The sequence below is a fragment of the Leptodactylus fuscus genome, chromosome 6 (assembly GCF_031893055.1).
Source record: "Leptodactylus fuscus isolate aLepFus1 chromosome 6, aLepFus1.hap2, whole genome shotgun sequence".
Taxonomy (NCBI): domain Eukaryota; kingdom Metazoa; phylum Chordata; class Amphibia; order Anura; family Leptodactylidae; genus Leptodactylus; species Leptodactylus fuscus.
Genome location: NC_134270.1, coordinates 135,404,829 through 135,428,560, shown reverse-complemented (window position 1 = coordinate 135,428,560; position 23,732 = coordinate 135,404,829). Strand labels below are relative to the sequence as shown.

Below are 23,732 nucleotides of genomic sequence, written 5' to 3'. Positions count from 1 at the left end.
AAAAATGCAGAGAGGGAAACGGGATGCCTGAACGTAAATATGAACAGAGCCTAAGGAGAGACCGGGTCCATTCATTCACATGGATTTTTTTTGACGCTGAATCCACATCCTCATTGAAGTCTGGAGGCGCTTTTTTTTTTCCCCCCCCCCCATGTGGATTCTGCTGCGGATTCAGCATCAAAATCAGTGCCAAAAAACGGTCAATGGACCCTGAGTCCTGATAACTCCACCCACACACAGTGATTGACTGTCCTTCTATGTACATGCTGATAAGGGAGAGCTGTCAATCACTTTGTATGGGTGTGGTAAGCAGGACTCTTACTGACTCTCCCAGGAGTCCTACTAGAATTTACCCAGAAATTCAGCTCCGAATCATATAAAACTATATTACAGAGCTCAGCGTCTCGTCCTCGATCATATCCTAATCTCGGATAGGGCAGCAGATATCAAGTGATGGGATCCATCTTTTTCTAGTATTGTCTTGTATTCTGACACTCTCTGCTCCACAGGATCGGTGCATGGTACAATGGTTGACCTGTATAAAAGCTCTCTGGTCAGGTTTTATTACTTTCTACATGAGGACTAGTAGATCAGCTTTCAGTTTCACAGCTACAGACTACCGCTCACTTTTCTGCTTACCGTGCAGTGACAACCTGACACTCTTCATTTGGTATATGAGCACACAAGAAATCTATAAGAGAAATGACGGAGTTAAAAATGAAATTTTCATGTGTATGAATAGGACTGTATGCAGCATGTTCTTTTAACTTTCTGCAAATTCTAGGGACAAATGTATATCTGCAGAAGATCTGTGTGTGTGTATATGGGTGTGTTATGTGAAGATAGATTAGATAGATAGATAGATAGATAGATAGATAGATAGATAGATAGATAGATAGAGGTTTGGGGTTTTTTTGTAAAAACTCACAAATCTCATTGGAGTTAACCGTCTAGCTGTCTTTCACCGCTGTCTAAATGGTCCGGAGGATTGTGGGGTCTGAGCGCGATCCTGTTATGAGCCAACTGGACTTGTGCCAGTGTTATATGCTGTTAACCTCTAATGAAAATTGGCATGGAATTTATAATTGTCCATCTTTCACAATCATATCCTGAAAGACATTGAATGCCGCGTTGGGCGCTCTTTGTTAAAGGTGATATTGAAGATCTATGTGAATGGCGGTGATCTGGATTGGTAAAATCTAGTTTGTAGAATCCTGACTCCATAATATTAGATGGGCGATCATTGGTTAATTAACCATTTACAGCAATGATCAGTCTTTTTTTACTCTAGCCAACTCTTTAACCTGCATTATCTTTATTAGGGACATCTATTGTTCCCTGTTATCAGCCACTTGAGGATGACTATAGGGTTTTCTAACCAGATCAATGCCAGGAAGTTCAGCAAAATCCCCAAATGCCTCCAAGATCACTTACTCTATCTTCTGTCTCTATGGTTCTGAGACTCCCAAAAAGCATTTATATACACGTGTGCATTTTAACCTCTTGCCTTGCAATTTCCAGATAATCTTAAAGCCGTGCAACTTTTTTTTCTTATTTTAATCCCTAATGTTTTTTTTTCTTTTGTATGCAGCTCAAGTACCGGACGGCGATGACCAGTTTCTGCAGGACCTGCAGTCAGAGAATCGTAAGTAACCCTTCAAGTTTCACTCAGTGTAATGGAAGAAAAAAAAAAAAGCCACAAATGAGGAATAAGATTAGATTGTGCATGGCCGGGGTCACTGCAGCCGGGAGACGGGGTTAACCGCTTCAAGGCCAGAGAAATGTTTCCATGGGGAAGCTGGTGGAATGTAATGTTTGCTGGTGACTTTGTTGGCTTTTTTTTGCTATATTCAGATTTATGTAGGTACAATGTAGTGACAATATAGGGTCCTATTTTGAATGTCTTTGAGGGTGTTTGTTTGTTTTTTTTGTATTTCTATTCTTTTGTCACTGATAACATTGGACAGTCAGATTTTGACAAGTAAATTTTATTTTTCTGAATTGCATGCCTTACGCTGCTCTTCATTGACAAGAGGCCCTCCATACAACATAAGGGCTTATCCTATCTGTAAATGTGACGCAAGAAGAACCCCCACCAGTGCACATATGTTGCAGACTACAAAGATGCCAAAATCGTATGTGGTAATAATTTTAGGTTTTAACTCACTGGATCCCCCAGTTGTTTAAGGGGAAAAGGTTACTAGGACCTATGGGTCTTGATAGTAATAGGGCTATAGCTCCGGGTGGAGCCTTGGTCACGTTAAAATGATAGAAAAGTGCTATTCATACTCTGTGTGGGGTGAAAATTTGCAGTCCCTGGAATTGTCAAAATTTGCACAACCAAGGGGCAACACCATTGCTCAGTGGTTAGCACTGTAGCCTTGCAGCACTGGAATCCTGGGTTTGAATCCTGCCAGGAACAACATCTGCAAGCAGTTTGTATGTTCTCCCCGTGTTTGCGTGGATTTCCTCCCATTCTACAAAGACATACTGATAGGAAAAAGTGTACATTGTGATCCCTATATGGGGCTCACAATCTACATTAAAAATAAAAATTGTACAACCAACATACTATGACGCCCTAAGCTAAGCAAGTTACCTTCCATATTAGAGACTATATTTTTGTAAATGCAAAGTTTTTAAAAAATTCATTTTTTCAGATTTTTGTCGTCACTAAAGCTCTTGAGTTTTTATATTGTTGTTTCCCTAGAATAGAGGTTTGCTGGTTTTATACCATAGTGTGTACTCTCTATGCACGGTTCTTCTCGTATACCAGTTGCCCCTGTTGAACCTTCGTGGATGTTTTTCTTGGTCTTTGTTCGATACATCAGGCCCTGTGCATTGTTCTATTTGCTTCCTTGGTCTAAAGGAATGCACATACATAGCAGACGACCTGTAAATTATCCTTAGGTGACTGGACAAATTGTTCATAGCCTTATAATGGTCGAGCTGGAGATTTGTAGCTCCACTTACCCAGTAAATGCAGCGGCCCTTTGCACCATGGTGCCTGGCCTATACTAATGTGTGTGATTCCATTAGAGGTCATTAGTGCTGTGAGTTCCCGCTTCTCACGTGCATGGAGGACATAGACTCTGTATTGACTGGTTATAGGACACCAGCTGCATGCCAGGCGCAGCAGGCAAGCTTTTATCCATGCTGATTTGATAAAAGGAAAAGATTGTTTGTCCGTCTCTTGTTTCAGACTCCCACGTATGTAAAACTTGGTTGCAAGTTATTTCCTGGAATTGCATGGAAGTGGCCAAAAAAATTAAATTAAAATTTGTGGAGGACTGCGAAGAGTTAAACTCTCTAGGTGTGTTACAGACACCTCTATAAATAGGTTTTGTGAATGGGGTAGCATGATAAAAAGTGTGAAGCGGTGTCTGCGGCCCGGGCCTTTCTCTCTGTTATGGATGCAGGCTTTTCAAAGGGTTTATGTTGCTCCCATAACAGATTGTGTGGAGCTGTTTCGGAAGTGTCTGGTCTGGCCTGTGGGTGTGTCGCGCTTAGACTTGTCCCAGAACAATGTACATTGCTTTGTGTATGCCCTCGGTTTAACCCCTTTATGGCATAGTCTTGTACATTTTTTTTTTTTTCTTTTCCCTTATGCATTCATCCTGGGAGTATTCATCCCTCCATTTCTGGTATGCTGGTAGAGTGAGGGTTAATAGGATATCTTACTGCTAAGGGGCCTCTACCTAAATGTGATACAATTATAGAGGTATAACATAGGGACCATATGACGGGAAAAGGCATACAAACTGAAACTAGTGAACTTCAGATACAACACGTCAAGCAATATAATTTTTATTACATTTTAACATTGTATTGATATACACTTAGAATTCTATAGGAAAAATATGTGCAAAAAAACAAACAAGGCACTCGAGGTAAATTTCAGACAACAGAACAAACTACTCTGTCAAAAGACAGAAATCAACAAAAAATTACTAAAATATTACAAAATATTTTAGTAATTTTTTTTGGTGATTTCTGTCTTTTGACAGAGTAGTTTCAATAGATGTAAATTTATGTAAAAATTTACAGAGTAGGCACCCACAGGTGGGTAAAGAGAGAAATCCCAAATGTGGAGTGGGACCCTCTCCCAGTGCTAATCCATCTGTATAAAAACGAGAGAGGTATTAGTATACTGTCATCAACCCAACGCTTGTTTGTCGGTAGCTCGTGTGTGTGTGTGGTGTTTGTTTTTTGTGTTTGTTTTTTACAGGGTTTTTTTGCAGCTGAAAAATTTACGTGGGGACGTAAATGGGGTATTTGGTTCCTGATCATTGGTCCCCATATGGTTTTACGTGGACTGATAGAATACAAGTGCCAATGAGCGTGTTCTATCGTTGATCTGTGCACAGGTTGTCGTATGTAAAAATGGCAACATGAAGTTTTGGTTTTTTTTGGTCATGGCCACCATAGCAGATGCCTCTTAATAGCATCTCATATTCTTTATAACTTGGATGAAAAAAAAAAAATAAATAAATAAAAATTCCACCAGATGCTATGTGATATAATAATTAAAAAAAATTAAAAATCTGGGGACATGGAAGTTATATGAAAATGGCGCTTACAATGCACTGGCTATAGCTATGAGGACTGCCTAGACCAATGACCTGTCCACTTACCGCTCGGCGGCGATTACTGTGCACTTAGATAAGTAGTCAAGCAGATGGATTTGCCATTTTCTTTTATCTGCATTTGTTACTTAGTTAATTCTCTTTAAGGCCTTATAAAATATTCATACGGCAATACAGGGAATAGCTCCTGAATACTTCATTACTATATGTTTTTGCTCTTTAGTTTTTGTTTTGTGGAGGAGGCCTGAAAACGCTGGGGAAGGTGTGTGTGTGTGTGTGTGTGTGTGTGTGTGTGTGTGTGTGTGTGTGTGTGTGTGTGTGTGTGTGTGTGTGTGTGTGTGTGTGTGTGTGTGTGTGTGTGTGTGTGTGTGTGTGTGTGTGGTTTACGTGAAAAGGGCCCAGATCGTCGATACTAATTATAGAGAAAATAGTCCAAAACATATTTGGGTAAAAAAATCACAATTTTGTTTTATGCAAAAATTTTCTTTAAAAATATGTCAATTGTGCTTTCAATAAAAATTTTTTTGCTGTTTCGGACAATGTTACACCATAACCGTTACAATGATACCAAGAACTCCATATCGACAATGTGGGCCCTTTTCACATAAACAGCCACATATATATATATATATATATATATATATATATATTCATTCATTCAGCAGTCTACCGAGGAAAGCCCCGATGTTTTCAGGGTTTACAAGGGACATTTCTGAACGATAGCCTAGAGCAACTCTGGTTTTCTGGACTAGGAAATGTCTCATCCACCCACTCGCATCACGTGGTAACAATTGCTTACACAACACCGAGCTTCAAGCTTTTTACTACGATACACTGTATAGTACCGCTATAGAAGGTAATAATCTACTTCTCTTTAGATTACTCCATCCAATTGAGCCGGCTTATTATGTATCATTCATAAAGTTGGGTAAAAGGTGTGTGTGTGTGTTAATTTGATGATCTGCAACAGCCATCCAATCTCTACATCCACTGGGCTAGCGGTCTTTTTTGGACGTGACTGGCCGATAAAGTACCCCAAGTCATGTACAAAGCGGTGTAGTGAACATTTTGTAATGAAACAATAGCATGGTTGTACCCATAGTGTAGTTTGGGTCAAGAATTTCCACGATGCGCTTTGTGCACCTTTCTCCCTGAATATTCTTGCTAAATATTGGCAAATGTGTTTTACACACAGTAACTGTGCACACCATTGTGCACAAAATAGACTTCTGGCTACATCCTAGGGGCAATGTATATATGAGACTAGAAAACTAAAAATGTGGAGAAAGGGATAAGTTCTGTAATGTCCCTGTCATATGCTGTAACTAAGTGTGTATGTATATGTGTGTGTGTGTGTATAATATATATATATATATATATATATATATATATATATATATATATTAATGTATGTGTTTTATTTCTATTAATGATAAAATAAATAATAATAATTTCCAAACTGCAAAATTCCCCTGAGTAGTGTTTGATCGCCCATTTTATTAACATGCATTTTTTCAGGGCTTATTCCCCCTATGGAAAAGCACCATACTTGGAGCATATACATAAAAATTAATTAAAAAAAATAAAAATGCTACATGAAATAAATCCCATTTATTTGCAGTGTTTATCGTCTGACTGACATCCAGCTTCCCTTTCTAAAAGGATTTGTCTTGCAGTGTTTACATTACTTCATATTGCCTAATGTCTTATTTTACTACTTAGTATCTGCGACCATTGTTATAATATTGCAATGTCTTCACTATAATGTTTCATAACGCTGGATTTTCTTATGGCTAATGCTGTTTACAGGCAGCAATCCTTCTAACACAGTCTGCCCCTGAAGGAAGTGGCGTCCCCAGCGGGAGCCTTGCAACTGTGTTACACCATCCCCTGACACTTGTCACATGGCTACACAGGGAAAATGCAAACAAGCAATTTCTAGTGAGTAGTGAGACAAGGACCAATAAATACGTCATTGCCTGGCGTCTAATTATTTTAAATACGCATCACTGGGCTCCTCTACTGTCACATGGATCCCTCAGGAAAATGATGCAAAGACAATAATTTTTACGTTTCTGGGAAATTGATTGTGTTTTGTAACAAGGCGTTCGTTGTGTCTCAGCTCATTATATTATAACTTATAGTTTATTTCTATTCTATTTTATGCATCAACTTACATATTTTATTAACCGATTCGTGTAGTATATTTTAGCTTCAGACTTAGACTATTACATCATAGTAATGTACTGTATATGTTTGGGGGGGTGTACTAAATTGGGCACGTTTATTAAGATTATCTAAAAGCCAATGACCATTGTTCAGGAGCAAAATACAAAATGAAAGTTGTGATTGGTTGCTATGATCAACGCAGACCGTTTTGCTTTCTTGGCTAAAGCCCCACATCCTTTTTTTTTTTTTTTTTTTTTTTTTTTTTTTTTTTGTTACGGTTTTTTGAGCCAAATCCAGGAGTAGATTGAAAAGAGGGGAGAAGTATAAGAGCTTCCTATATATACTGTATTTCTCATTCCTTTTGCAGACATTCTTCACTTTGGCTAAAAAAAGCAAAAAAAAAAAAAAAAAAGCAACAAAATCTGCAACAAAAATAGTTGCGTTTCCGCAATGTGGGGCCAGGATCACACGGGATCCTGATTTTGATGTTGGAAGCCACGTCAGAATAGGACCAAAATGTGCCTGTCGTGGCTTCCTGTTCCGGAGTAGGCCCAAATGAATGGGCCTAGCCCAGAGGGTGCTGTCGTGAGGCGGACGCCGGGGCTGAATCAACCACGGAATCCGCCTGAAGAAAGGGCAGCTCGCCGCTTTTTTCCATGAGCGAGAACATACCGCTCACGGGAAAAAGGAAGCTAGCGGTCTATATAGACCTCTATTGTGAGGGGGCGGATTTGGTGTCAGAATCCACCCCACTTGCCCCATGTAAACGAGCCCTTAGACCGGTTTTTAATCTGCCCCATTGTTTTAGTTGCAGTGCAGGCCCCAATGTGGAATCTGACTGGGCCACCCTAATTTTTCATGCAATTTATAGTACTGGAGTATGACACCACTAGAAACTTAATGTTTCGCCTCAAAACCGGTGGTACAGTATCTAGATAACGATACATGCGGTGATATCACAGTTCCCAGACAGAGATACATACAGTGATGTCACATTGCCTGGATATGATCCATACAGTGATGTCAGAGCAGGAGTAATACTGCCTTGTACTACAGTAAGGCAGACGATGTACTTTGACTTCACTGTACGATGTAGTGAATAAAAGGATTTCACACTACAGGGATAGCTGTAGAGCCCTTCGCCAAGAGTCTACCATATATCTGTGAGATGTTGACTCGCTGGGGTCCGACCTCAGGAATTCCGATCAATGAGAATAAAGTTGACTTTTCAGCTGTCTGTCTGTGGTGCAAGCTTTAGCATGGTCGCATTCACTTGTTTCCTACACAGTGGGTGGCTGGGAGCTTGGATGTTGACTGTCATTGTGAACAGGATAAAGAATTAACTGACCACTGTGGCATCTCCCAGGGATTGGCCCTTAAATTCCCATAAAGTAATGATGTATCCTAGTAATGTACCACCGCTTTAGAAAGTAAGACTATCCCCTTAATGCAGTGATGTCATCACACAAGTGATTAACAGTGATGTCATTGTATAAGGAATAGAGTGTGTTTTTGCATCCTCAGACTCTATGAATGCCCTCTCGGCACCCCTTATAGTTAAGCCTCTGCCTAGCTGGGCATGTTACAATAACTTAGAGCTCTTACTATGTGAAGTGTTTTCTGCACAGGAGGTATGACGTGGATAAACTAGTTTTTATATCCAGAGGATCAAAAGGTCAGTAGCCAGGCAAGACTCGAACTACGTCATGGAAGTTAGAGCAGTGAAAGGAAAAAACAAACCTCGTAGACTGAAAAAACCTAAAACAGTCACTGTGCTCGATCCCTATAACTTTATAGTATAATGATTTAATAAGTAAAAACATGACAGATCTTTAAAAAGTAGCAAGAACATGTAGAGTAAAAACCGCCCCGACGTAACGAATATTCAGGGGAGAGCGATTAATATTCATTAGCACTTATGTCATGTTACCTGAAAGTACCTTCATGTCCTCCGGGCCTGTACTTTCAGATGTTGGGTGGGTCTTCTAAAGGCATGCCAGACTACATAAAAGTGCTTATAATTGCTGTTAATTGCTAAGTAGGAAGTGCAGTTCGTGGATTTCGGGATTAAACTTGGTTGGGCACAAGATAGTGGCTTGGACTACTGTAAACTATAAGCGGTTAATGGTTGACTGACATTAATACTACATCAAATGTTGGAAATGGGAACCAAAGGTGCCCATACACATGAGGAAACAATGGATCAAACCTGACTATATTTATGTTCACTGGGAGTTGTGACTCTTCCATGATGGATGATGGGGTGGTGGCGTATGATGGTACTCTGTAGGAGTATTGATTGGGGAAAGCTTGGTATTTTACCATGTTGTAGACCACTTCATCTGCCAGTACCATGTTCTGCCCAAGATTTTATTGACTGCTTTACACATGCTCATTCCTAAGCAAGGTCTCATGCATGAAAGTAGTTTTTTTTTATGTAGATTGTGAGCCCCATATAGGGCTCAGAATGTACATTTTATCCTATCAGTATGTCTTTGGAATATGGAAAGAAATCCACGCAAACACAGAGAACATACAAACTCCTGGCAGGATTTGAACCCAGGACTCCAACGATGCAAGGCTGCTGTGCTAACCACTGAGCCACTGTATTGCCCCCCTACATGAAATTAAGACTTTGGGAACGGAGTTGTATGGTCACCCATAGACTATAAAACTCCCTCCTGTCCTTGAAATATGATTATGGAAGCCTTGATATTGCCCATCATAGTGTGATACTGTTCACTGTGGATTGTCTGACTTCATCGTTTAAAGCTGCGGGGATCTGCCATGTTTTGGGAGGGGGCGGGGAGGGGATGACCACTCTTTCCTGAACGCTAGATGAGAACTGCTGGTCTTGTAAACTAATGCGTTTAATCCATTTACATAACTTTTTTTTTTTTTCTTCTCGTCTCCCAGTTGCTTTTCACAGCCCTCCAGTGAAAATCAAAAAGGAACAACCAAGCTCTTGTTCAGACCCCAGTCTTTCATGCAGCCAGAAACAGTTTCAGTACCGTAATGGGGAACAGTGCCTTTATGCCAGGTAAGGAAAAGGGCTCTTTTGCCCCATGACTATTGCAAGCTCTCCAGCTGGTTATTTTGGTGCTTTGACTTAGGTTTACAATTACAACTTTCTGTCTGCAGTGCCTACGACCAAACATCTAGACAAGTCAATATCAAGTCTCCAAATCAGGGTGCTCAAGTGTCCCCCATCCCACACTTTTCCAGACAGGACAGAGGTTATGTTAATCCACCGGGTTCTTCGCAGCCTGTACAGTCAGGAGGATATCTCATGGAACATGGGTAAGTGTATTGGACCTCAAATTTAAGCCATGTACAATAGTGTTTTATATCTAGCAAACTTCTATAACTACTCCTTACAAAATTTAAAGTCTTAAACTCTAGCCATACCCAAAGCAAAGAGCGCTCAAAAAAAAAAAAAGCAAATGTTAGACTTTAGATACTGTTGCCTTGGTATTGAATGTTAAACCAAATGTTGCTATTGTTTTGTCTAACCCTATCTATTATAATATTCAGATCCCGGTACCAACAGCAGCTGCCAGAGATGTGCCACTCCTTTCCATCCACACAGAACATGACTAGGGAGTCTCCAGCCAACTACCAACGCCAGGTGTCTGAGCCATGTCTCCAATATCCACAACAAAGCTTCAAACAGGAGTACCATGACCCTATGTATGACCAGGCAAACCATATTGGAACCAGCAGGCCTCACCGGTACCCATCCAATGTGATCATTAAGCAGGAGCAGACAGACTATGCATATGATTCAGGTAAGACCTCATTGAGCTGCAAAGAGTAGTAGTCACAGTAGGACCAACCTTTCTTGGTGTCTTAGAACTTGGTAAACGCCTTTAATGGCTGATGGATTTTCCTTTCGACCGCATATTTGGTCAAGTGTGCTTGTGTTCTAGATAGGGAAAATGGGCTGAGCCCCCTTATAGTCCCAAGAACAATCCTTGCCCCAATATTCTCTTGGGGAGAGCTGGGAGGTCCTGACATAAGATAATTGGCTGGTCCTGGTGAAATTGTAATGTGCTTATATATGGGGGGCCTTTAGTGGTCGTTGATCTATTTAATGGACTTGCTAGTTAATGGCCGGCCCTACAAGTATCTGTATAATGTATTTGACGACTTATTGAAATTTTTAAGTGTTTGCCGTCTAATGGGTTAAACAGAGTGTTTGGTAGGTGAATGCTATGTAAACTATACGGTTCTAAATCTTCAGTATGGATAACGCAGGAGGTGGAGGTTGTCACTCTAAATGCTTGCCTGTCCTTGTATTCCGATTGCCTCCGTGAAGTCTGTCTGCTTTGCTAATGAGCTAATGTCTGTCTGGTCCATACAACGTTGCGTCGCCACATACGTTGGAATGTAAATAACACGGCTTGTTTCAGGCACCTATATGAATTAAGTAAAGTGTGTTATAAAAACTCACAAGAATGGTTGGCCGTGAAATGACACAGCTAGACCTGTCAGGAGCCTGGTTTGTGTTAGAAATGGAGGTTTAATTTCCTCCGGTTTCCTCTGCTCCTGGAAAGCTATAATGTATGGATGAATAAATGGTTTTGTCTGTGTATAGTGATACTGTATGCAAGGTTTTGTCTTCAGTCTGGTGCTGATCTGGCCAATCCTTACATTGTGATGTTTATATACAGTATGTGATTCATGAGTATATAAAGCTATACGTTCACATTTACCCTATTTGATTAAGGGTTTGGTGATAAGGTTATAGGAATCCGACAGATACCCAAAACTAAAATCCTTACCAATATACTTGTATGTCCGACTGTGACATGGTCTTGTCTTTACCAGACACTTAGAGCTGTATGTAAACGATATGGCTGTGATGTCACATCCCTTGCTTATGATGTCACATCCTCCATGATGGGTAGATCACTGGCTGACGCGTCAATGTAGCTAAATAGTTTACACATAACCGATGGTGGATTTTGTTAGGGAAATTCAAAAAGATGTGCAAAAATATTGGTACACAGGTTCTCACCATCATATTTAGTTTTCATTCCTTTCCAAAAGTGCTAGATGTGAATTGCTTTTGATGTAGGATCAACATATTTATATGTACAAACTGAACAGTAAGCTCAGGCAATGGGGAATGGACTTGAGCTGGGTTCTGGTGATGGACTCCCTTTATCTACCCAACCCAGCAGGTTAGGGTCTCCTGAATCAAACAGGATATTTGCCTTGTGAATTGGTGCCTACAGTTGTTGTCAATATGTAAATTAGCTCTTTGGAGCAATGACCACATACTCATTACTCCAAATAGGTTAGCTGCAATACCCTCATTCCTCCATTGAGCTCATTTGCATGTGGAAAACAAAAATGGTGATCAGTTAGGATTACCTGAATCTGTTGTTCCCACCTCCATTGCTGAGATCGCTTTTTATTCAATAACCTGCAGGGTTGAGTTTCTATGCTGGGTTCTAGAAACTGTGCCCCTGCTGAAAGGCTATCAGTGCTGTTACCGTAGCTCTTCAGTGGCAGAAGGGCGTTTCTGACAGTCTGTTAGGAACGCCCCTCCTCATAGTTGCATCTGTTGCGCTGTATTGAGAAGGGGGCGTTCTTTACCGCCCAGCAATGACGCTGAGCGGTGAGGAATGCCTTCCCTACTCCTGACAATGCACATCCATAGACAAGTACTGGACCATGTCTGAGTGGTAAGGAACGCCCCCCTCTGACAGTACAGCGCAATAGATGCTACTGTGAAGAACGGCGGGCCTGACTTACTGTCAGAAACTCCCTTTTCAGCGCACTGTCTGCTTTCTAGCGGTGTATTACACCGTATTTTCCCGAGGACGTAATAGGTCCTCTTTAAAGATTATTGCTAATGGGCCGAGTGTATAATTATGTATAGTTATGGAACAATAATTGTTTAGATACATGGAAACCTTACCCCATAATAAAATGGTTCAAGTAACTTTATTGTTTGGTCATGGACAGTCCAATCCGTTTCTCTGTAGGTGTAGACTGTATGGTGCTATAAGTGGCAATTTTTTTTTGTGATCTGACCAGAAACTCAACTTATTAGACCCATGTTTTTTTTTTCTGACTTATACTTTTTAGCATTTCATTTTTGGGCATCCTGCTCAGATCTGTGGTGTTCAATGGCCCTTATAGAGTGGGGCAAACTTGCCAGCCTCATTCAGTGGGACCGGCTGACTGTTTCTTGACTCCCAGCAGTTGATATTGGGAAAAGATGTGTTTGTTTTTTTGTCGTTGTGGTGTGTTTTTTTTTTTTTGTTTTTTTTTTTGTTTTGTTTTTTTTTTTTTGTTTTTTTTTTTGGGGGGGGGGGTTTGTTACTTTTATACTGACCCTTTCTCTGCAATCTCACCTTGTAAAGACAAAGATAGCATATGAGCTTGTTTTTATTAAAGAATAAATTAGAATTATTCTTGATAATTTTAGAGTTGCCCACCATGTGTGTTCGAGGACTTACTAGTCTGTCTATAGATACCCATTCTGATCTTGCCACCCTCTTCAGTGTCTGTAGTTTATGCTCATGTCTGTACTGAGTAGGTAGCCACCTTGTACTCTGTGTGAAGCCTCCGGCTAGGACTTTACATCTCTTAGGTTATATGCAGGCACTTATGAAGTCAGTCAGGAGAAATTTGGCCACTGTCCCTGTCTCTAAAGTTCCACAATAACTCTCTGCAGCGGAGTGTTCTTGTCTTGTGCGGCTGCACTTTCTTTACTGTCCCCGACCTTGCATTTTCAAGCTACACATTTTCTGCATCCTCTACCAGGATTGCATTACGACCTTGAATTGTAGCTCGCTCCCTCCCACCTGCCTGCTAGTCACTAACACTCGTACATGGGCTCCTCACTCTCTGAATGGAGTCTGAGGAATTTCATTCACAAAATGGAGGACGAGAGAAAGACAAGAAGTCCCCGTAGGGCTGTTCTGGTGCCGGCTTACAAAACTCGGCTGCTTTTTCATAGGCAGCTGACATCATACCAGAAATATGGGCTGTCTTGCGGTAACACTATCTGTTACTGTATTTCTGCCCAAGGCTATTAAGGCGCTGGGAAAAAAAACATCCCTGCTATAGAGGTTACAAATACTCGACTGACACAACCAAACTGCAGCCTTCACATTTAAAGGAGAAGCTGCAGGAATAAGGAGATTGCTCAGAAGTCAAGAAATAAAAACGAGATTCAAGTTCTCACCTTCTGAGGCTTAAGTCTTGGGGTTTATTCTAGCGATCACCGTTCTGTGGAACGTTTACTACGATACTTTGTCATGTCTAGCTTTACATCGTGAGACCAATCTATTATGACTGTGGTAAGACCAAGTCCTCGAGCCCTTCCGAAGTTAGTAACGCAGTCAGCCACTGGAATTAAGTTCTCAATGCAAGACACGTTTCGTATTCAAGAATTCTGTGTCAGCCTATCTAAGACATTGAGTGTCCGTATAGAAAAGAATACCCGGCGCTTGTAATAAGGTCCTTGGAAGAACCCAATGGTAACCAGTTGCAGTTATTTTTATATATTGTCTAAGACATTGGGTGATTTAGTTGAGAAGCTCCTGGGCCACAGGCAAACTTATTACCAGTCCCCTCAACGATAATGTATAGTTTACCATACTGATCACCTCCTACTGAGAAGAGCCACAAGGCCACCTCATGTCCAGTGAAGCGGCCAAAGGAAATCTAACAAAGTTCTCGAAGTTGGACATTAATTTATTGGATCAACTCCGGCCCATGCGATAACTATAGGCTATCGGCTCCTGACTCTTAAATCTGCATACTTGTCATGACCTATGCAATGTGTATAGGTATCAGTTGCAACCTCTTTTGTAGAACCCTCTTCTACATTCGTTCTTGGCCGCTACCATCAGGTGTCCACACCCAGAGAAATCTGGTACAGAGCACTTGTCCCATGATGTAACTTTATTTAATCTTGCCTTTTTTTCTTAGAAACCACAAAATTATTTATTTTTCTTTTATTTATTATATCTAAAACTTCTAAACAGCTGGCGTCTCGATAACATAAACTCAGAAGGTATCAGAAACGGAAGCGCGATTAGGATTTTCAGATGTGTTTACAATTCGTTTGTACATTGATTTGGTCTAATATAAACCTACCGCACATCTGGATGATTAACTTGTTTGCCATGTGTATTTTTAGGAGGTTTAGATTCGCACCAGATCTCTGACTTAGCCCAAGAAAATTTCTAGGTTACATTTCCTTTTTGATTAACTTATATTTTTTTGTTACATTTCTTCTTGACAGATGTTCCTGGCTGTCAGTCCATGTACAGGAACGTGGAAGGCTACCCAAACTTGGATGGTAATTATGACGTGTATTATGTTTTTAGTGTTTTTATATAGCTAGGCTTTTTTTGAAAGTAGGGCCGTAAAATAGAAGCTGTGATTGTAGGGTATAGATGTCATATATAACTTGTTTTGGAAAGGGTTAGGCTTTGGCCATGAACTGTTGGTGACAACAAGACACCATATGTCGAAGGATCCTTGGAGGTAAACGTCTTGAGTATCACGAATGCAGATAGATAATCAGTCAAAAATCATGGGTTTTAAAAGATAATTTTCACTATTTGAGCCATTATTCTGCTGTCATGTCACAAGCCAATGAGTTCAGGCTCAGTAAAATTGTATAATTGACTCCTTCCTCTTTTATTCTTATAGGCTATGGCTATGAAAAGCCCATGAGAAGCTTCACTGATGACGCTTGTGTCGTGCCAGAAAAATTTGATGGTTGGTGTTTCTCTTAATTTTTGGATTGTAGATTTATTTTGCCTTCCAAATATGGTGGTTGCTTTGGTAGATGTCCTAAAAAGGATAAAAATATCCCAAAATGTGTTTACAGATAGTCCCTTGTCTTCTACTCTGGTCTTGAATGTTTTAGTTCGCTGCCTGATGACCAGATGTCAGATTATAGTGTGATAGACATTGTTCTCCTTTTCTTCACCAACTATGGTCAACAAACCAACCATAGTGAGAAGGAACCTTTTATACATTAGTATGTTCTTCTTGTTGGAGAGCATTTGGTTAAGAGAAGTTAAGAGTATATTTTAGAAAAGAGGATTTTATAATCCAAAGATCTGTGGTTGTGTTGGAGTATCTAATGATGTATCAAATATTGGTGTCATGTGAGTTGACCTTCCAATTGTTTGGATTACAGCAGGTGATATCAAGCAAGAAGTTGGAACCTATAGAGATGGGCCTCCATACCAAAGACGTGGATCCTTGCAGCTGTGGCAGTTCCTTGTGGCACTGCTGGATGATCCCTCCAATTCTCACTTCATTGCCTGGACTGGTAGAGGCATGGAGTTCAAGTTGATAGAACCAGAAGAGGTAAGATTATAAATGATTTGCCTTATACAATTGTCCTTCTGGATTATCTCTTTATATAGTTTGGCCATAGCATTGGTTTTCCTTTTATAGATATCCTATTTGAGTAGTGTCACGCACAAATTCTGAAAGCTGACCTACATGTACACATGGGAAGTTCACATGGAGTATTTTTTGCAGGCAAGTTTAAGGCAGAATATGCCTCAAAATCTCCCTTCCACTTCAATGGGAGACACCAGCAGTTTTTTGGTCACCATCGATTCAAAGACCCAACCATTAAGTGCAGACTGCAGAACTGTAAATGGATTGGCCATTTACTTCTCCTCCATGTCCACCTCTGTATTTTGGGTAGTCACTCCATGAAAGTGTAAATGATACAAGCTATTTAGATTAGGCACACACATATACCGTATTTTTCGGACTATAAGACGCACCTAGGTTTTAGAGGAGGAAAATAGGGAAAAAAAAATTTTGAAGCAAAAAATGGTAAAATATTTAATATATGGGAGTTGTAGTTTTGCAACAGCTGCAAGGCCACATTGACAGGTGACCCTGCAGCTGTACGGGGACGCATAGAGTTTTTTTTTTGCGGGGCCAGATGTACTTTTTAGTTATACCATTTTGGGGAATATCTATTGCTTAGATCACCTTGTATTGAAAAAAAAACCCGGTGGTTTATGACATATGATTTTCTACTTTTATATATATATTCAAGGGACAGGAGGTGATTTAGAACTTTTATTTATTTCATATTTTTATTATATATTTTTAAAGCTTTTTTTTTTTTTTTTTTTTTTACACACTATTTTATTCCCCCCCCCGGGGGCTTGAACCTGCGGCCACTTGATTGCAAGTCCCATAGACGGCAATACAACTTCGCTTGCAATAGTTGTAAGGAATTAAGGCCAAGCTAAATCTTCATCTTCTCTCTCCACCCCTTAAGCTTGTCCATACAGCTGGATTAGTTGTCTCCTATTCTCGAATGTCACAGCTGGGTGAGCCTATGTAGCCTCAGTAAGGGCAAGCTGTATGTCTTGCCTATAGGCATATTAGACCTTTTAAAGAATGAAAGAAGGGAAGGAAAGCATTGTTGTTACGTTAACCTCTTTCTTGCTATTCAAGGCTTATTAGAGTCTGTTTTGACGCTTGTGACCTATTTTTGCAGGTTGCGAGACTCTGGGGTATGCAGAAAAACCGGCCAGCCATGAACTATGACAAGCTCAGCCGGTCACTGCGCTATTACTATGAGAAGGGAATCATGCAAAAAGTAAGTATATAGGGGAAGGAAAATCTGTTTTCTACTATGTGTGATATGAGAAAATAGTTTCATTTCACTTGCTTGACAAATGGCTCTTGAAACTAGGTGGTAGTGTCAGACATAAACCCATTTAGGTTCTAAAGGGGTTGCAAATTTTTTTTTTTTTTTCTTCCCCCGCAAAGTGGAGATGGGATTTGCATGAATCCCATCCACTTTGAAAGTACTGTAAAACGTTGTGATTTTTTTTCCGCCGTGGGCAAATCGCAGCGTTTCTGGTCCGTGGGGCCTCGGCCTAAGGGTGTGTTTTGTTGCAGTTTGCCATTTAGTGGGGGCATTGTCAAGCAGGAGCAGGTAAGGGGGCATGACTCAATCTCCAGTCTGGGTTGACAGTATCCTAACCCTTATATGCTCCCAACCGTGCAGAGCCTGTTCAGTGGATCAGGGCGCAAATTTAACAGCATTGATTGTTGAATAGTGAGGGCTAGAGAGAAGCTATAATTGCTCTATAATCAGTGGAGTAACTACAAAGAGTGGGAGTTATTGGAAGCCATCCATACACTTGAGTTGTCAATGAAATAACTTCTGACACCAGGAGGTTCCCATACAGAGACTCCTGCAGAAATTATTAGACTGAGTTTTTTGTTTTTTTTTCGCTTGCATGGCCAACTTAAGGCTGAGGCCCCATAATGCAGAAACGCAGCTTTTTTGTTGCGGTTTTTTAAGCCAGTCAGGAGTGGATTGATCAGAAGGTAGAAGTATAAGAACTTCCTCTATATTTCCCATTCCTTTTGTAGCCACTCCTAGGTTTGGCTGAAAAAAAACGCAGCAAAATCTGCAACAAAAGAAGCTGTGTTTCCGCAACGTGGGGCCTTAGCCTAAAGGGGGTTTTGTAGTTTAGGCAATCCTGCTTTGTCCCTCTGCTTAATTTCCTGGAAGGGGACACTTTGTGATCAGATATTGCAAAGTACTACACCTTTCCCCTTCAAACAAATGGTGTGTCTGTGTAATGTATAGCAGAACACGTCCTCCAGAGGGGAAAAGATGCTCTTTGTATCTGCTCTCCACTGGCCAAAAGATGATCCATTCCATTAACTCACTATTCACTAAAAGGGTATATGACAATGGGTTTAACTAGACAACCACTCAGGTCTTCGGAAGAGACCACTAGTAATATAAAATGTTTATAGTCTCTGCTGCTTTTGTGTTGGCGCCGCATTTAACATTAGCGAGAAAAAAACGTATAAACCTAGGCTCTGACCAAATCTAAATTGTCCTCTCCAGGTGGCTGGCGAACGCTACGTCTACAAGTTTGTGTGTGAACCCGAAGCGCTCTTTTCCTTGGCTTTTCCTGACAATCAACGTCCTGCCTTGAAATCAGAGTTTGACCGACAGATCAGCGAAGAGGACACTGTCCCCTTATCACACCTGGATGAAGGCGGCATGTACCTTCAAGACGTGGGAACGGTCCCTTCCCAAAACTATAAAGGCAGCTACAATTACTAGATGTGGCTGCTGTGTAATCTTGTATATATGGATACATTTTGTTAGGAATCATATGAATGTAGATGCGTTTTTTTTTTTTTTTTTTTTGTTTTTTTTTTTGTTTTGTTTTTATTGCCAGAACCTGGTGTTTAAGCAACATGGACTCTAGCGGGTAGGTGCTGAAGATACCGCTGTTAGTTATTAAAACCCAGGTTATATTTTGGCGTTTGTAACATGGCCTTTTCAAGATACACTCCTTGGCTGTGGTGTATTTCAGCACCCGGTTTTAGATTTCTCTTAATACGGCTAAGCTTATTAATGATTGATTTCAGGAAATGCATGTTCTCCAGCATCCAGCATTGAAGACAAAATCCTTTCCTTCAGTCGTTTTTTGGGTTTTTATTTTTTTTTTTAAAAGTGGCATTTTAATTTTTTTTTTTTTTCCCCTTTTTTGGAAAGGATTTTGTTAAGTGGATTTCATCAAAGACCGCATCAAAAAAGTGCAATAATCGTGGAATCTACCAATGCTTCTGTTTTCTGCCTTTTGAAATTAAAGTTTGAAGGAATTCTGTCTTTACTTTTTTTTTTTCTCCAATTGTCTACATGTGAAATATTGTTTTCTAGAAGCCAACAAAGTGTCATTCGTTATTGTAGTTTACAAAGTGGAAACCAAAAAATATCTACCGATATCTTACAGGGGTTGTCCTGAATATAAAATGGGGTCTGTGTTCCTATTGGCAATAGCGCAATCTTGACCGTGGGTCTGACTACTTCTAGTTATGTCCTATCTATACAAATGGAGTTGAGCTGCAATAACTTGTAGGTCTCATTGCTTTGAGCTGCAATACCAGATACATCCTATGGACAGATGTGGCGCTGTTTCTAGTATAGCGTAAACTTTTTTTTTTTTTTCTCCCTCTAATCCCAAACGTCCCCATTAAAGTGGCCATGCACATATCTTTTACAGCTGACACATATTGTGGTCTTTCCTCCTCCCCACTTTGACTCAAATTTTAATTTTGTAAGGCAGCATGGTGACTCGGGTTAGCACTGGGTCCTAGGGTCACATCCGACAAAGGGCATTCATTGCATGGAGTTTGTATGTTTGCTTGGATGGGGTTCCTCCAGTTAATCCTTCCACGTGCCAAATGTATGCTGGTAGATAAATTGGCTTCCCATAAGCCTTACCCTTGTGGGTGTTGGGAATAAGCGTCTGGATGCCAGCCACTGACTCCCCTATTCCGTAACACTTCAGTCTCCTGTCCAGTTTTGCGGGGCAGAAGACGTAAACTGGACGGATTGGCTAAATTGGAGACCGGACGCAGATGTGAACCCGCCCTAAAGGAGTTGTCAAAAATGTTGGGTTTACAGAAAGGCATGGGCTAAAATATCTATTACAAACCTGATAAATCCCTTGTGTGAGAGAAGCGCATATTTGTCCTTCTACATTTAAGATTTTATAGGATTTTAAAAAACTTTTTTTTTTTTTTTACCAATGGCGCCACCTGTCTATTCAGTACCTCACGTTTTTCAAGCGTTTGTTGCTTTATTTTTTTTAACCAAAAGTGCTGCAGATAAGATTTATGGTAAAAAATAAAAACCGCTACATACAAAATAATTTTAATATAAATAAAAGATGTTCTATAGGACTTGAAAAAACATCAGGAAAATTTCTTGTGCAAAAAAAATCCCTATAATCCCCATAAGTTGCATGTTAAATTTTTAAAAATTTCCAGAAAATAACTGGACATTAAAGACAGCCATTAAATTAAATTGTGCTGTAGTACCACACACAACCTGCGGACAGGAGTGGCACTATTTCAAGAAAGCAGCTATATTTTTGTAATTCTAGAGCACCCCTTTAAAATCAAGAAAGAAAAGGTGCATGGGGCTGATAAAAGCGTGCCTTAATGCTGATCTTAGATGAACACAATCAGAAAAAAATTAAACTAGTCAAATCAGTAATTTAGCGACCCATATTCTCAACATCAGTGGTGAGATCCCAGCAACTAGACAGTTAATTTGGTTATAATTCTTGGAAAATTCCTTGAAGTCTGAATGATCTGAATCCATAGGGGACAGGTGTTTTTTCTAGATTCGCTCATCTCGGGTAATGAGGTTTGCTCCTGATGTATTGATAGTTGGTAATTTCACAATATTGGTCTTTCCTATATCGTGGCCGTCTCTATCTGTAAGTAAAACTGTGTCAGATGTAGATATTAAGGGGCACCTGCTCAGAAGCCAAAGTGGTAAAAGTATATTTTAAGCTTTGGAAGACGGATTAGACCTTAATCTTCTCGTTAAAGACTAATCAGTTAGTTAATCCCTATTTACCGTACAGTGTAATCTTCTTAACACAATTATAATTTTATTTTATTTTTTTTCGGATAGGCAAGAGTGATTTTTCTCCTTTCCTGTTTGGAATTTTCTTTAAAAAGATGAATGAGACATAGGCGAAGTGCAATACAAATTAGGTAAAAACTTCAAGAGGAATTTTTTTTTAGAAGCTACATAAATATGAAAGCTGAAAAGCAAATGAGCCATGGGGTTTTTAAAATGTTATTTAGCCTCTCACATCCCACCCCCCAAAAAATGGTTTTGTGTTGACACATAGGATGTCTGAGATTGCAATGCTTTGTGGGTAAAGTCCAGTTTAGCAACTTCTTTCCTGAAAACTGACGCTATACAAATCCACTATATAAACAGTTAAGGGCAGATTCACATCTGCGCCCGGTCTCCGATTTAGCCAATCAATCCAGTTTCAGTCTTCTGCTCCGCGAAACTGGACAGGAGACACAAACCCGACGGTCAGCTTTCAAACCCATTCACGTAAATGGGTTTGCAGAGGTGACCGCCTGTGTGCATCTAAATTTTTTTTTTTTTTTTTTTTTTTTTATAGCAAGACACAAAGTCGAACATACAGGACTTTGTGTCTGGTTAAAAAAAAATTTCCCCGTGGACCGGCAGAAGATGCACATGGGCGGTCACCTCTGCAAATCTATTCAAGTGAATGGGTTTGAATGCTGACCGACGGGTTTCCGTCTCCATGTATCTTACGCTAGGTTCACACTAGCGTTTGTCAGTCCATTCTGTGGTTTCTGTCTTCTGCATGCAGAAGACTGAAACCTGTCAGACCAGGTCCGGCCATTAGCGGCAGTGAGCGTTTTATGCTCTCTGCCACTAAATAGTGTTTTTTTGTTTTAAATCGGACACAGAGTACTGCATGTCCGACTTGTGTCCAATTTTTTAAAAAAATGGTTTCGCGGCAGAGAGCATAAAACGCTCACCGCCACTCACAGCCAGACATCTTTCAAACCCATTCAAATGAATGGGTTTGAAAGAGTCCTGCAGGTTTCCGTCTCCTGCCTCTGTTCTGTGCAGGAAACTGAAACCTGTATGAACGAGCCCTTACAAACCTGATAAAATCTCCACTACATTGACATCACTGCTCTGGTGACTCATTTGGCCCCAAAAAAAATTATTATTATTATTTTTTTTTTTTTTTCTCTTCACCCCCTGCAGTCTGACCTTTATAAATGATTGGCAACCATGGGCTAACGGTAACTTATTCTCTAATTCAGAGAAAGCTTGTGATTTGAATTCCTAAAGTAGATACAATGTTACAAAGTTATTGTATAATTTTAGTTTTGTTTTAACTCCACCCAAAAGTGGCACTAACTTCACAGCCTTGGTGTTTGGCTAAACAGCATTTTCTGAATGATGACATGCCAACCATGCACATGTGACTACTGCAACCAATCACTTTCCTCAGTGGTGATGGTAGCATGGTCAGCGTGGTTGGATGACTGATCCCTACCCTACCATTGGTCACACATGGCAGACATAGCTGACCTGGAAATCCAGCAGCATGTTCTCCTAAAAACTGCAGAGACTGCCTATCTGCAGGGATTGTTTCCCAAATATTTTTACCTTTGCATTACAATAGTTTGTGCTGTAGGATTACCCGACAGCTTTAGCAGACATCCCATGGGTTGGAAATTTGCGTCGCGGGTCAGTTTTTGCTATGAATTTTGTGTTTTTGTTTTTTTTGCTTTTTTTTTTTTTTTTTTTTTTTTTTTTTTTTCCACGATTGAGATTTGGTGAAATTTTATTTACGATCTGCTGCTGTATGATTTAGACAAACCCAATGCAATTACATCCTGTGTGACCCAAGTTTTAAGGAAGGCTTTTTTGAGTAGTTTTCTTACTCACATCAGTTTGGTTCTGTTTACAATTTTGGTTTATTACAATAAACCTGAGAACGCTTTAAAGCATAGGTAACTGTGCCAGACTGCTAGGAGGCGTCACTAGTACAAGGATGAAGATGGCGAGTGAAGACTGTAGACTGACAACCAAGGGGATATCGGGTGCAGCAATTGGCTTGCAGACAGTGAAGATGTCAACAAAGCTTCCTGACAAGTCGGTCAAGGCAGGCTGGTCTCCGGGGTGTAACTAGAAAAGGCTGGGCCCCACAGCAGACTTTTCAATATCCAAATACTAGGATCGAAGACTTATTTGAAGTCCTGATTTCCTTTGATGTTTGGCAGTCTGTGCATAATAAAATTATTAACTCTGTCCTTGGGTGCACTGGAATGAGATTTGATGCACAGCCTTCCACTGTTAGAAAGGAGAAAACCAACCCTTTTATGGCAAAATAAGTTGGTGAGGAACATGGAGTCATGGAAGGATTCTGTTGAGAAGTTGCGGAACAAAAGGGGATATGAATAAAGGGATTATATGATTAAAAACTTTTTTTTTTGGTCGGTGACACGTCGGAGTAGCCTTAAGAGAGGCTATTCTTCTAACTTTAGATGTCGTCTTCGCCCCGCCGTTCGGTTAAAATTCCGTTTTTCGTCAGTACGCAAATTAGTTCTCTCACAGCACTGGGG

The 23,732-nt window shown here is 40.2% G+C and overlaps 1 protein-coding gene across 1 annotated transcript in view; it reads left to right on the top strand.

Annotated features, from left to right (window-relative positions):
* The window catches only part of ETV4 (ETS variant transcription factor 4), a 35,813-nt gene extending 16,404 nt beyond the window's left edge, over nt 1–19,409 (top strand). Inside the window, exons 5-13 of the mRNA XM_075277286.1 lie at nt 1,592–1,645; nt 9,672–9,795; nt 9,897–10,055; nt 10,290–10,543; nt 15,025–15,081; nt 15,438–15,506; nt 15,934–16,106; nt 17,269–17,370; nt 18,643–19,409. Of these exons, the coding sequence (XP_075133387.1) occupies nt 1,592–1,645; nt 9,672–9,795; nt 9,897–10,055; nt 10,290–10,543; nt 15,025–15,081; nt 15,438–15,506; nt 15,934–16,106; nt 17,269–17,370; nt 18,643–18,864 (1,214 nt within the window). The 3' untranslated portion in view covers nt 18,865–19,409. The remainder of the gene's footprint in view (nt 1–1,591; nt 1,646–9,671; nt 9,796–9,896; nt 10,056–10,289; nt 10,544–15,024; nt 15,082–15,437; nt 15,507–15,933; nt 16,107–17,268; nt 17,371–18,642) is intronic.
* The last annotated feature ends 4,323 nt before the right edge of the window (nt 19,410–23,732 follow it).